Genomic DNA, 14,625 nt, shown 5'->3' on the forward strand with positions numbered 1-14,625 from the left:
GGCTAACATTAGTGGATGTGAGATATTATGATTTTCTGCTGCTGTGAGTTTGAGGCCATAGGATTAAAGCAAGCGTCAAAAGCACATTTGTGGAGTGTCACTTCGTATGATTAAAATGAAGACTGAAGTTAAAAGAAGTGTCACCTCGTATGAATTAAAAATGAATAAGACAAATTCAGCCATGATATGTGCCTCTCCTTTCTTTTGAAAAAGAGGGGCAGCAAAATTGGCTGTGTAAAATTGCGTAGAGACTACGCTATCAGGTATTGGACATGCCCTTAGTCACCAAAACTGGCTGTGTAAAGTTGCCTAGAGACTAAGTTATCTGGTATGGGACATGCCCTTAGTACTCTCTCTCTCTCTCTCTCTCTCTCTCTCTCTCTCTCCTGCTTTTGATAATTTTATCTTAGATAAACCACAAGAATGGCTACTATGACCTTCTTTACTTAGCAAGCCTATCCAAGGATACAGTAAAATCCGGCTTGCTATCCATAGATAAACTGCCCAGTTGTGGAGATGAGATGGCCCATAAGAACCACACTATATCGTGAGATTTTATATGGTGTAAGCTGCCTGTATTCAGCCTTTTTTCAAAACTAGTTCAGTCCCGAGCGATGCACGGGGCAAAGAAAAATTAGTATTCTAAAAAACTATCTATAACCCTCTCTCTATCTGCGGAATTGCAAATTTTTTTTTAAAATTTCGTGTGTATCTATTCATAGAAGTCCAATAGGCATTACTCTCCATAAATATAGCGTGTATCTAATCCATACACACAACTTCTATGTATCGTCTCTTTTAAGAGAGAAAAATATACATGCGAGTTCTGTGTATAGACCCTTAATTTTAGGTGATATTTTCATTCCTTGATTTTAGCCTCTTTTTTTTTCAAATCCAAAATAAGAAACGTATTTTACTATTTTAGGAGATTTAATTTGTAGAGAGATATTATTTTAATCAATCCTTGATTTTTGGTGATTTTTTCATTCCTTGATTTTAGCCTTTTTTTTTCAAATCCAAAATAAGAAGCGTATTTTATTATTTTAAGAGATTTAATCTATAGAGATATATTATTTTAATCAATCCTTGATTTTTGGTGATTTTTTCATTCCTTTATTTTAAGCGTTTAAAATTCTAGGTCCCACATCCACTTAACACGTTTTTAAATTTCGTTATTAAGGTTAGGTGTGATAGAGGAATACGTGTGAAACGGTGTGCCACATCCTCTTAATGCGTTATTAAATTTCGGAATGAAGTGGGGTGACACATGGCGCAGCCTCAGCTTCTCACATTCAGCTTTACTTACATAAGGTGATACAAACCATCCATTTGATGGGCAGAAGGTAAATAGGCTGTACCCAAGAAATCATTTCCATAGGATGTTCCTAGCCCTCCGATCCAAAGAGAAACTGCATATTATGAGAATCTCTATAATTCATAGACTTGGGATCATCCTATGGAAATGATTTTTGGGGCACAACCTTTACCTTCTTGCCTATCAAATGGACAGTTTGGATCAACTTTTGGGGTAAGCCGGAGTACGTTTTTGAAAAATGCTGTCATGCTGGTCTACACGGGTTTAACCTTCTCTGTTTTTTTAGGGAAGACTGCTAGAAACCCCCAAGATATAAACGAATCTACTGGAATCCTCCCAAAATCTTCATAATTACCAATAGTACATTTAACAACTATTAATTATTTCTTTTACCCATTTTACCCTTAGTTGTAGAAAACTTAGAAATCCCTAAAATATCTCACTTCAACAATAAAGGCAACCTCTGCAGTATAAGATTTTATATGGTGTAATCCGGTTTGGTTATTTTTCAAAAAAGTACTCGGTGCCACGGATGATACAAACCGTCCATTTGATGGGCACTCCGTAGGATGATCCAAACCGTGGATTTGATGGGCCATAACGTAAATAGGTTGTGGCCCCAAAAATCATTTCCATAGGATCATCCCAACCCTATGATCTATAGAGGAATTGCATATTATGGAAACCTATATAGATCAGAGGGTTTGGATTTTCCTATGAAAATGATTTTTGGGCCTCATTCAATTCAAGTTGTGGCCCATCAAATCGACGGTTTGGATCATCATAGAGTGTGCCCATCAACTCCTAAATATCACGCAGCTTTGTTTGAAAGAAGAAAAGAAAAGATATGCCTCGTGAGGAAATATGGGACAGTATGAGGATGTTTGTGTAAATAGCTATAGCTCAAGGAAGGTTCTGAAAGTTATGACCATTCGTCTATGTTTTTCTGCTTTTTGCGTCCCTTTGTGCTCTGCATTCTTCTTACAATCCTTCACATTACTGAAAAACCCATCCGAAAATCAGAAGAGACTGAAAAAACAGAGAAATTCCCAAAATTTCTCTAAGTAGGAAAAATCAGAAAGATAAGATATAAACGTGATGGGGTCTGGATCTTTTCTTAAGGTGTTAGTTCAGAACTTTGATGTTCTAGCCGGGTATGAATTCTACATGTCAGAATAAGAAAGAAAATATTAAATTGAATACATATCAAGTTCTTCTATTTTTTTCCTTTCTTTCTTTTTTCTCTCTTTTTGTATTTATTTGGAAATTTGAGTTTCAGGTTATTTGGGGCTGAACCCTTGATGGGTCCTTTTTCTTTTTTATGTCAGACGATTTTTTGCGTAGAGATATGCAACTGTAGATCAAATGCATCTCAAATTCCTTTTTTTTTTTTTTTTGGCTTTCTTTTTATATTTATTTGGAAATTTCAGTTGCATATGATTTGGGGCAGAATCCTTGATGGGTTCTTTTCCTTTTTTATGTTAGTCAAATTTTTGTGTTGTGATATGAAACTGTAAAGAAAAAAGTTAAATTGAATGCATCTCAAATTCCTTTTATTCTTTTTCTCTTTTTCTTTCTTTTTGTATTTATTTGAAAATTTGAGTTTCAGATGATTTGGGGCTCAACCCTTGATGGGTTCTGATGTTGGTTGAATATTTGTGTTTTTTAGGATGATGGTTACAAGAATGTTTCACTGTTTCTGCTGTTTTTATTCCTCTTCTCTGATCTATTTTTGTTTCATTATTTTTTGTTTGTTTTAATTTCTTTTTCCTAATTTTTATTTGCAGGCCTTTGGTAACTCTGGTGTATCCTCTGTAAGTAGATTTCCTTTTATGGTTCTGTAATAAGCTGCTGAAAGCTTTCTTTTGTGTATTTTTGATTTCATAATTTGTGATGTTATGATATGGGCGTTCAGCATTTGAATTTTATTTTCACATTTCTAGTTTGAGAACAAAAGTGAAAATTAGGGTTTATGTTTTTTGGGTGTGAACAGATATGCTTCAGTTAGGGCAATTGAAACTAAATCGAGCCTCGATGATCAGCAATGGCTTACGTATTGGGTTCTGTATTCTTTGATCACACTCTTCGAGCTTACATTCGCGAAAGTCATCGAATGGTAAATTCGAATTCCAAAATTTCCATTATTTTGTTGGATGTTTTACTTGAAGCCAATACTGAATTATTGATACTTTTGGTTTCGTATTCGGAATTTGATGAAGTGCTATTGATTGAGAAAATAGTGCAAAATGCAGTTCCATACCTTAGGGTTGCTTTTATTGTTTCTTAAAAAAAATACATGGGCATTTTTACATTTAGGAGACATGAACATCATGGTTACTGAATTCACGCTGACATTTGACAAAGCTCATTTTGCTAAATTTAAGCCAAAGGAGATTGGCTGATGTCAGTATGCTGACATTTTATCGTTAAGGGCATGTTTGGCTACCCTGGATTTTTTTTTTCATGATAAACTAGGGTCTCCAAGTTGTGAGAGAGGGGTAGGGCGGGTGAAGTTGCTAAAAACCAGGAAACTAGTCTCTTCAAGTGGTGAGAAGTGGCCAAAAATCAGGAAACAAAAAACTCTATTCAAACTCTTGCCCGGAGGTCAGGATTGAAACTACATACTTACCTTACCTTACAGAAAAAAAATACAATGTCTAATGGATGTAATCTCATGTCGCAAAAGTTTTCATCAAGATGCTGTTGGTTGTTATGTCTTCAGAAACCATATTAGCTTGTATAATGTTTATGAGAGACTGAAGAAGGATTACTTGTGAAGGATATAAAAAATAAAGAATAAAAAAAAAAAAATAGACAATGATGCCAAAGACTAAATTGTTCTAACTTGTCAAAATCATCCACATTATCAATAATGTTCTCCCCCACGAATTTTTGTTCCCTAATATCGATCAATCGATCAAACAAATCTGCTATCAAGTTTTTAGAATCTGGTATGGCTTTGTCTGCCAAAATGTGAAAATACTGGGTTTGAACTTTTCCTCCATAACATGAAGCTGAGGAGTGTCATATTTGATTTTTTTGTACTGCTAGATTGGAGGTTTTTTTATTTGAAAGATATAGAAGCCTGTAATTGGAGAATCTATCACATGAATTGTTAGTGAATTAATTTGATGTAAGACCATTCTTCTCTTGATTTTCCCACTCATGATGAATATTTTTCAAATGTTGCTATTTTTTGGTGCCTGGGAATTTTTCACAAGGACATTGTGGTCTTTTCTTGGCAATTTGTTGGTAGCTCAGGGAAATCCTTTATTTTTTTGTAGTTTTTCAAAAATGCCAGTGTTTTGAGTGCCCAAAGAAAAGGGCACCTTGCTCATCCAGGAGTAGGTTCATGAATACTCATTGGTTGCATTCAGTTTCATTTTTCTAATTTTCCTTTCTTTTCATCTTTCACAAGAAAATTGTGGTCTATTCTGATTGCTAAAGAAAAAGGTGTTTTGATAACCGTTATAATGAATATACATTGGTTGCATTTCTATAGTATTGGCTTATTTCATGTTCCAAAAAAGTTTGCCCTTCCATTGGCCAGCATGTGTTTTTATTCTTCAGAATGTTGGAGGAAAATGGAAAAAGAATCTAGCTTAGCGGAATTTGCGAAGAAAAATAAAGTGAAGAGCACATCTTTAACCTCTAGAACGCCTATCCACAAGGGATATAGGGCAACTCACACAGTTCAAGAGAAAGATAGTAGTTTCGTTTTGGGTTACAAATATATATTAGATAAGTGATGCAGGACAATACCTAATTTAGGGAAAATCCTACACTCCTAGTGGGATTAAGACTTTAGGACAATTTAGGGCTTACGCGGAAAACTAAAAGAACACTTAACAACTTACCTAGGGCCGAATTAACGCCTAATTAATCTATGGGCAGCAGCAATAATGAGACTTAAATAGCATAAATAATTGTAAAGATTGTAATTATGCATGAACTAAACCTTATACAAATCAACCAATAGGTAAAGCTCTTTCTGGTGAATTGTTAATGACAAAATTAAGCCTAAATTATGTTTTGCGCATGCATCCAATTAAAATAACAAAAAGCTAATGTAAATACCAATGAAATAGATGTAAGACAAGCATGAAAATAATAATATCCAATGAAGAAAACAAAAAACAAAGTCCAGCAGCAGTAAAAGGCTCAAAACGGTCCAGTTTTGGGCTGTAAGGGTATTTTGGTAATTTGGTAGATCTGGGATTTTAGTTTAATACTGTTGTCCAAATCTTAGGTTAAGGTTTATAAGGTAAAAAAAAAGGTTAATCTAGGGGTTAGGCTTTGATTAGATGGTAGGTTTAGGGTATGGATCTTTAAAAAGGGTTTCCGGGCTTGAAAATGGTGCGAATTTTCAATTAGCTGCAAAAGGGGTTTAAAATTAGGGTTCTTGGGTGATTAGGCTGAGGTTTAATCATAAAAATAATTCCTTAAAATCTCATAACAAGATCTTGGAGAACAAGGGAGATCTATGGATTTTGGGTTTTCTAGTTTTAGGGTTCAAAAGCAAAGAGAATAGAAAATCTGATTTACGAACCTTGTTTGTGTTGATTTGATTGAAGAAATAGAAAATAGAAGAGAATAGATGAGAGGAGATGAGAGAAGAATGACTCCAAGCCACCAAGAGGAGAAGAGAAGAAGAAGTTCAAGCCACAATAGCTCTCACAAAAAATTCTCAATTCTTTCAAAAGTCTTTTACAATACTTTCATAAGATGTATTTATAAGAAAAGAAACCCTAGAAGATAACCTAAAATTAAAAACTAATCTCAACCATTTATCTAAACTAAAACAAAGCTAAATAAAGATAAAAACTTACCTAAAATAGTAATCCCGTAATAGACCTATACCATTTCCTAAAAACACTCATAACTTGCTCAAAACACATCCAAAGCATGTGATGGACCCGTTAGATAGGTAATTGAAAAACCTTTCTAATAATACCAAAAACATGCCAAACGAATGAAATTTGATGCCTAAAAAGTAGGCTACAAATAAAATGACGAAAATAGAAAGTAAATAAAAAAAAAGGCGACAGTGTCCGTAACCCATGCTAGAGTCCCCGTCATCAGTCTCGTCCACGTCTACGTTTGTAAACCTTGAATCCACGCCCATTGTTGATATCCGCATCAATAAGACTTACAGACTCCCCAATCCTTACAATTGACACTCATCTCCATCACGGAATGCCTATATTTTACTGCAGCCTAAATAGGAACCACCAACTCCGGGGTAGCTGAAACTAAACTTCGATAGCACAAGTCTTGGAAACCCTAGACTCGCTGGTATTAGAGGATTGCTGAGGACAGCTGATAGAGGTCTGATTGCTTACTCGACTTTGATCGGTGTAAAAGACTGTTGAGATGGGGATGCATGCACTCGTTCATGGTATTAGACTGATGGACCAATTAAAGAGGGATCGACTTACTAATGAGGGTGACTCCCTCAATTTGATTAGGTGGTTGAGAGATGATGTCGGACACCCATAGAGATTAGACGATGCTATTGAGAAGATCCAGGAGACCCTAGAGGGCCATTGCATACCTAGAGGACCGTTGCATATAGCATCGACAAGTGTAACGATCCGTCAATTCGGATTCATACACTGGCACGAGCTGGGTCTCAAGGAGACAACTATTTTTGCTTAGCTAGCCCCTTTGATTTTTATTCTTGCCTTCAGATTGTTAGGATCCACCTTTGTTAGCTTTTGCCAAAACTCCCCTTTGTTCTTCCCCTCTTTCCTGTATTATTTTGTTTTACTTGACGATCTCGGTCATTGGGTTTACCCTTTTCTTTAATAATTGTTTTTACCATTATAAAAACATACAATTGGGTCGTAATAATGATTTTTACCAAAAATAGTAAAAAATCTAAAAATGGTCCAAAGATGTTTGACTCTAAATCTATGATTTAGCTGACACTTTGAATTTATTGCTGGCACACGTGTCATGTCGAGTAGGGCTGCAACTCGGGTCGGGCGAGTCGGGTTTTGGAGAACCCAACCCTACCCGAGAAATATCTCGGGTCGGGTTTTTTTTTCAGAAAACCCACGATTCCCAAACCCGGCCCTACCCATGATAAATCTCGGGTTGGGTCGGGTCGGGTCGGGTTTTTTCACGTTAACGCAATTTTTTAAGGAAAATTCTTATTTGGCAAGGCAACTCAACTCATAGAAGCAGAAATTACACTCACATTACACTTAAATCAAACAATGATGTAATTACACTCACATTACACTTGAATCAAACAATGCCGTAATCAAACAATGTTGTAATTACAATCAAACAATGCTGAATCAAACACTTGAATCAACTCAACTCATAGAAGCAGAAATTACACTCACATACAATAACAGTGGGTGTGTGGGTTTTCACTTTTAACTTTTAACTAACAATAGAAAAAAAATGTACATACTATAACTTATGTAACTCGGGTCGAGTTGGGTCGGGCTCCTTCAAACCCGGCTCGACCCGAGATTCATGCGGGCTTTTGAATGCTCAACCCGGCTCGACCCGAAACCCATGAAACCTGAACCCAGCCCAGGTTATTTTCGGGTCGGGTCGATGCGGGTCGGGTAAAACCCGGCTCGAGTTGCAGCCCTAATGTCGAGTTGACACTGACACGCATATGTACTGCTAGTTGCCAGAAGTGTCAGACTTAATGTGGGCATGTCAACATGTTTTTGTACCATGTCAAGTGTGACGTTCTACTTTATTATTGAATATTGTGCTTACCTCTTATATTATTAACTCTTATCTTATTATAAACTCCTTTTTGCTCTTCTTTAACTAATATTTGTTGTTGTCTCCCCCCTCCTAAACCTAAAACCCTAAAGAAACTCTTATTCTAAAATTCTAATCATTGTATCCTACTGGTCTCCCATTCTCGTTGTATATTGGAGACGGAAGAGAACTAGGTTAGATTGATGAATTGCTTTGTTATTTGATTATCTCATGTTTGTTTTAGGTTATATTTGCTTAATCTTAAGATTTATTAATTTGTTAAATGAACCCTATATTTATATTGTTGCAAATTATGATAGTAAACAGTAATTTTATCTGTATGTACGTGTATGGGCATGCCCCCATTTCTAAATTTTTAGGGGTTGTCGTGTCAGACACCTCGTTTCCGTGTCAACACGCAACACACTAATCCATGTCCACAAATCATAGCTCTAAGTACTAAAAGAAGACTTCCCTAAAAGGAACGGAATCAAAATCTTCAAAATTGGCTAAGAATGGAATTCGACAACAATAAAAAAAAAAATGAACAAGCAACATATCCACATCTTTCAAGCTTATTTCATGATGATATGGCACATGACCCGTCATAGTCGGGTCAATCATTGTGGATCTCGCCGATACAACTCCAATCAGTATATTCTAAGCTCTGATCCAATTATCGGGTCAAAAGTTATGCTTGTTTGTAGTTTTGACTCTTTGTACTGCCTTTTGATCTTTGCTCATTTTGGAACTCTTTAGTGACTTGTTCTACATAATTGTCTCCCACTTGAAGAAAACTCAGCCTTGAGATGTATCTCTAGATAAATTGGCTTGTCAGGTGGATGGTACAAACAATTCCATTTGGTGAGATATTCATGTCTTCTGGAAGTTCAATGGAATTGTCATTGATTTTCTTGATATAAGCATTGTTCTATGTCAGAATCAGTTTTGAATTAGTATGAATTGGTTTTGGTTGGTTCATTTTCTATAGAAATCCCTTAGTTTTACCACCCCTCACTAAAAATAGTAGTCCTTCATTTCTTGATATGTTGCTAAACTTCCACAAAATCCATAATGTTTTTGCTAATGTTCTTGGCTATTCTGAATACACAGTGATTGCTGCCAATTATTTCCAAACCATCCTTTAGTTTCATCAATTTAGGTACTGAGCTTCTTGTGTATGCTACAGGTTTCCTTTCTGGCCTTTTGCAAGGCTCATTTTTACTTGCTGGCTGGTCTTACCTTACTTCAGTGGTGCTGCGTACGTTTATAAGCATTTTGTTAGGCCATGCTTTGTGAACTCACAAACAGGCAACATTTGGTACGTCCCTCGAGAGAAGGATGCCTTCAATCGGCCAGATGATGTTCTAGTTTCTGCAGAGAAATTCATTGAAGAAAATGGGCCAGAAGCACTTGAGAAACTTATCGGCAAGGTATGCATTATGCAAATATAATTTCGATTTACATGGTTCTATTATGCATTTCTCAGAAATCATTCATAAAAAAATTTGCATTTCTCAGAGTGCTAAGATGAGTCCAATTTCTATTTACATGGTTCTATTATACGTATCTCAGAGTGCTAAGATGACTTAAGAATATGATTTTTGAGTGAGAAGATGTAAGGAGGACCTTGAAAATCGATATGTACATACCCCTGTACTTTTTGGGGCTGTTCTCCATGGGAATAGCACGCCTGGGTTTATTTTATCCTTGGATAGGCTTGCTACCCTCTGTTGACGTTGAGAACAACCCCAGTGGGTATGGTTTAATACCAATCCCGGGGGTTTATTTAAAATAAATATATCCAAGAAGGGTAGCCAATCCCTCGAACAACTTATTTGAACTTTTTTATCCCTGTGAAGAACAGCCTCTTTGAGGCTGCCTGCCATGGGGATGGCAAGCTGGGGTTTACTTTATCCTTGGATAGATTTGCCATCCTCTGTTCATGTCAAACTTTGTTCTTGGATAAAATATTACCAGAACAAAATTGGTGAATTTTGTTCAAGCATGATAGCCAATATCAGGATAAACTTATCCAAGCTTGATAACCGATATCAGGAATAGCTTATCAAAGATTGCTTTCCACTTGGTGAACAGCCCCTTTAGAATCCGTCACAAATATCTCCAATATTTTCAAAGTATGGTGATTCTGTCGCGATATTTTGATAAAACGACAAAATGCTGAAATAATATTGAGATTTTAAAAAATTTAGTGACATTTTTTTACCATTCACTGTGAAAAATATTGCAATAATATCACAATATTTTAACATAAACGATATGCTTTTATATATTTTTAAATAATTTTATTTTTATCATTTTTTTCTTGATATAAACCTGAAAAATTAAAAATAAAAATTTATCCCAAGATTTTCCCTTGTCGAGGATATTCCCAGGACGATATCTGTGACTTAGTTTAGAATTAAGAGTTCATTGTTATACGTACTTCCTACATTGGAATCTTTGTTAGTTGCATATAGTTGGCGCCACTCCTACACTATGTCATGCACTTGAACTGTATTTACATGCTTTGTTGTTTTTGCAGGCTGGAAAGGAAATGAAATCCAAACGTACTAGCACTAGGACTAGTACTCGTACCTATGACGAGGATCACTAGCACTCGTACCTAGGGTGAGGCAAAACAAAGCTTTTTTGTGTTTGTTGCAGAGTTTCTATTTCTGAGAATATGAAATTTGACCCCTCCCACTTTTCTTTTGCTGCCTATAATTTTGCAGTCTTATTCATAGACAATTATCCTGCACTCCCATCATTTGTGTACTCCCTTCTTGGTGATGCAAAAAGTTTTGGAGTTGAGCAAATCCATGGAAGTGAAGAATCGCTCACAGGTCGACTCTGCAGTTCTAAGACTTCATGAAGTTTTGGTAACAGCTGTCTATAGTTTCTGTTGATACTTTGATATGCTATCCTGTTGCTTGATATTATCTTTGTAGTACTAAAATATAGAAATATGTTTGTTCCAGATGGTTGATATACAGTCCATTAACTTAGGTTACAATGTTATATTCACTCATGTAATTATAATGCAATGTCTCTCTCCTTTTATCTCCATGCAAAGTTGGTCACAAGACGCATAATCTTCCGTCAATGTTCGAGCTTTTTTTTTAACCCGGAATTTATTTAGGAACCCGGGGCGAAAGTTACAAGAGGACATAGAACCCTTTTTCTAACACAACAAGATACAAGAAAAAAAGAAAAGAAAAATACCACATAGAACCCTTTTTGTTTCCTTTACAAAGAAACAAAAATAATGTTTATTTAGTGCGAATATAAACTTTGGGTCAAGCTCCATTCTTATTGTTTATCACTCAGTTGCACAACCTATATTTGTCATAACTCAACCAATGAAAGAAGTTTAATATCAAGAGAGGGGGAGGATCTATCAAAAGGGAGAGAGTGTAGATATCAGCCTCCAACAAAAGTAGGGCTCTCCATGAAGATAGTCTTAATTGTTAGTATTGCTATGGTTGGCAAAAAATAGCCCTTGGAAGGGCAATGGGTACTCGTATGACCAAGGAAAGAACACAGAAACAAATGGACAGAAGTATCACTTTTCCTAGACATAAAGCAAAAAGAGGGCATATAAATTTTTCCACACAAATTTAAGGCATAACAAAGAAGGCACCCCGTTCCTTGTTTTTTTCATTAATGGGCCCATTGAATGGAGAAATGAGACCCCTATATCTCTGCTCATTGGCTCATTGCACACATGGATATGTTGAAATATGAAATATGGAAGACTTGAAATACGGATGATATGAATGGTGTAAACAAGCATTCTTCAACGGCGTGCAACCATATCCTAATATTCATCACATCAAACAATTTTCATTAATGAAAGATGTAAATCTATTGGAAAATAAAAAAAAAGACTCGTGTCGGATTAAATTATTCTTAATTTAACTGAAAAACTAAATAAAATAGATCCTTTGTCTTCGTCTTAGGTTGATGGATCTTCTCAATTGAAGATCTATATGGATCTTCTCAATTGAAGATCTATATTTTACAATGGTATTGAAAAATGCAAAGGGGAGTGATAAAATCGACCCCCATATATCTTAATCGGAGTTTTTATATGGTGCTCGACCGTCAAAACGGTGCCCCCCACTTTTTAAGAGGCTGCTGTTGGATCAAAAATCAAGGGGGTACTTTTGAAGTACCACTTCACGGGACTTGACGGCCGGGATCATATAATTTCTCTCTTAATCGACCCCCTATGTCTACCTTCTCTCTTTAGGAGAGAGAAAGAGGCATAGGGGTCTATTTAAGATATTTGGGGCTTGATTTATCTCTTAAAGGTTTGATAACTAGACTTGGGCAACATGCCCAACCCAACTGGTTCAACCTGATTTCCACTCGGGTTGGGCTTTGAAAAAGCCAACCCTATTTAATTTCGGATTGGGTTAGGATTGAGGCATTGGGCAATCCAACCCAACCTGACCCTCAAGAAATTATATGTTGAATAGGGCATACAAAACTCGTAGTCATCAACTCATCATTCTACCCTTGTTATTTGATCTAACATTAGCACACTTTTTAACATGCTGCTGTTGGATCAAATATCAAGGGCAGTACTTCTGTTGTACCACAAATAAGAATATTGAGCAGTTTTAACTCTTAGGTTTAGTGTTTTGTTTTGTCTATCCTTAGTTTTCAGATCTCCCTCTCTCATGTGTTTCCGAGTTAGGGATGGCATCTTGTACCCATGAATGTCATATCTTTCTCTTATCTAAGAAACCGGTAGGGGTCTCCACCAAACCCAGCTTAACCATAAAAAAAAAGTTGAGTTAGGGTTGGGAGATTTAGAGGTGGTTGGGTTAGGATTGACCCTCCTTGACCCAAGGCTCGAGTTAGGGTTGAGGGAATGATCTATGGTTGGAATCAACCTAACTAGAGGGGGGCTGCCTCTCTACAAAGTTGTAGGACTTGGCTTGAACCCCTTATCAATCTTATTCCCCTCTTTATCCTTAATCAACAAGGAGTTTAATGAAGTCATTATTGTCATCCATTGAGAGAGAGAGAGAGAGAGAGATTTTTGGGGCACAATTTATGTTGTGGCCCAACAAATGAAGATTATCCTATGAAGTGGGTCTTACAGTACCTTTTGAAGTGGGTCTAAAATCTCCCACTTATTATGTCCCTTGAAAAGGAGGGGATATTTCACTTGTATATAATATAATAAGAGATTTGCTAGCGTCCATCATAGATGGTCTGTTGCATGTCATGTCAGCTGAGCCACCTCATGAATGAAGACAAAAGCTGTTGTAAAGTGAGCCTATGTGGCTGGTCTGGTCTGACATGCAACAGACCATCTGCTATTGACGCTATGCGATTGACGCTAGCAAATCCCCATAAGTAGATGATATATACAATAAAACGAAGGGTCCATGTCAAGAAGAGAGTCTCCCACAATCCAAACACTCTGAGCTTGCACGGAAAATTCTAGCAATCCAAACAGGGCCAATACATTTCTAGAAATGATATCAGGACAATCATGTTTTAATAATTGCACTACCTCTTCTTATCTTTTATTATTATTAAAAGAGCTGTAAAAGTTTATTACAGTTCCCAAGAAGCTCTCATAAGAGAATTGAAAAATAAAAGACAAGCTGATTTTGAGTAATTATGAAAACATGGTTGTGGTGATATCAATTTCTATATTTTTCATGTACATTTTTGACATTTTGCGAAGGGTAGATCCGTCATTCAAGTTAATTCAAAACGACGCATTTCGGTTGCTACGTGGAACGCACCAGGAAAAATGGATTTGGTGACGTCAAATCACGTTAACAGGAGGGCGCATAATCCTACGTTAGGGGTGAAAAAATCAGTTGCCTTTTATTTTTCAATTCCGCTTTTTTCCCCAAGAAATTGAATTTGGCGCTGTTCTCTTGGTTTCACGCGAAACCCAAAAATCAGATATGGAAATTTTGCAAGATGACGTGGAAAGTCTTACTTTCCCGCATATTCTGGATTTCATTTCCGACCAAAGTTGCGAGATTTCGTTTATTTTATCAAAGGAGAGGAAAAAAAGTCGGGCTTCTTTTTTTTGGACCCCACGCGAGGAAGAAGAAACCTAGGCCCAACCCTCGGAAGTTCGTCTTCTCCGGCAAGACTACTCTTCTCCGGCGAGACTACCCAAAGCAAGGTACCTCTCCTTCGCCTCTCTCCCTCTCTCTCTCAGTCTCTATCCTTTTTTTTTCATTATTTTTTTTCATTTCTGCAAATGAGGTTTCGGAAATGGGTCTCCATCTTCAGATTTTTACGGTTTCTCGTCAAATGGGTCTCCATCTTCTAATGGGGTTTCAGAAATGGGTTTGGAGAAATCGGTTTGATAAATGGGTTTGCAAAAAACTTCTTCGATCTTGTGAAATGGGTTGCAGAAACCCTGTTCGATCTTTTTATTGGGTTACAGAAAACCTCTCCTAACTTGCGTTTTTAGGGTTGCAAAACCTATTCTCATTTTTCGTATTTAGGGTTTCAAAACCTATTCTCATTTTTCGTATTTAGGGTTTCAACAACTCTCTTTGATCTTCACATTGATCTTAAGTATGTGCTGG

At 36.5% G+C, this 14,625-nt stretch overlaps 2 protein-coding genes across 2 annotated transcripts in view; both read left to right on the top strand.

The window, feature by feature from the left end:
* The first annotated feature begins 2,332 nt into the window (after positions 1-2,332).
* LOC143857532 (HVA22-like protein a) lies at positions 2,333-10,857 on the top strand. Its single transcript, XM_077367990.1, has 6 exons — positions 2,333-2,469; positions 3,103-3,129; positions 3,309-3,431; positions 9,237-9,480; positions 10,593-10,678; positions 10,783-10,857. The coding sequence occupies exons 1-5, from the start codon at positions 2,414-2,416 to the stop codon at positions 10,662-10,664; spliced, it is 522 nt and encodes a 173-aa protein (XP_077224105.1). The 5' UTR covers positions 2,333-2,413; the 3' UTR covers positions 10,665-10,678; positions 10,783-10,857.
* A 3,197-nt stretch (positions 10,858-14,054) lies between these two features.
* Positions 14,055-14,625, top strand: part of LOC143857480 (PH, RCC1 and FYVE domains-containing protein 1-like) — a 29,285-nt gene continuing 28,714 nt past the window's right edge. Inside the window, exon 1 of the mRNA XM_077367899.1 lies at positions 14,055-14,213. The gene's annotated coding sequence lies outside the window, so the exon portion shown is untranslated. The remainder of the gene's footprint in view (positions 14,214-14,625) is intronic.

This window comes from Tasmannia lanceolata, unplaced genomic scaffold, assembly GCF_043159265.1.
Source record: "Tasmannia lanceolata isolate RefF3 unplaced genomic scaffold, GAP_Taslan_0.1 ptg000025l, whole genome shotgun sequence".
Taxonomy (NCBI): Eukaryota; Viridiplantae; Streptophyta; class Magnoliopsida; order Canellales; family Winteraceae; genus Tasmannia; species Tasmannia lanceolata.

Bases quoted from the DNA above. Each gene is read 5' to 3' on its own strand.
- LOC143857532 (XM_077367990.1), top strand. From the start codon at position 2,414: ATGGGGTCTGGATCTTTTCTTAAGGTGTTAGTTCAGAACTTTGATGTT. The intron at 3,130-3,308 runs GTAAGTAGATTT...GGGTGTGAACAG, and splicing joins GTAACTCTGGTGTATCCTCT to ATATGCTTCAGTTAGGGCAA. The intron at 3,432-9,236 runs GTAAATTCGAAT...TGTATGCTACAG, and splicing joins TTCGCGAAAGTCATCGAATG to GTTTCCTTTCTGGCCTTTTG.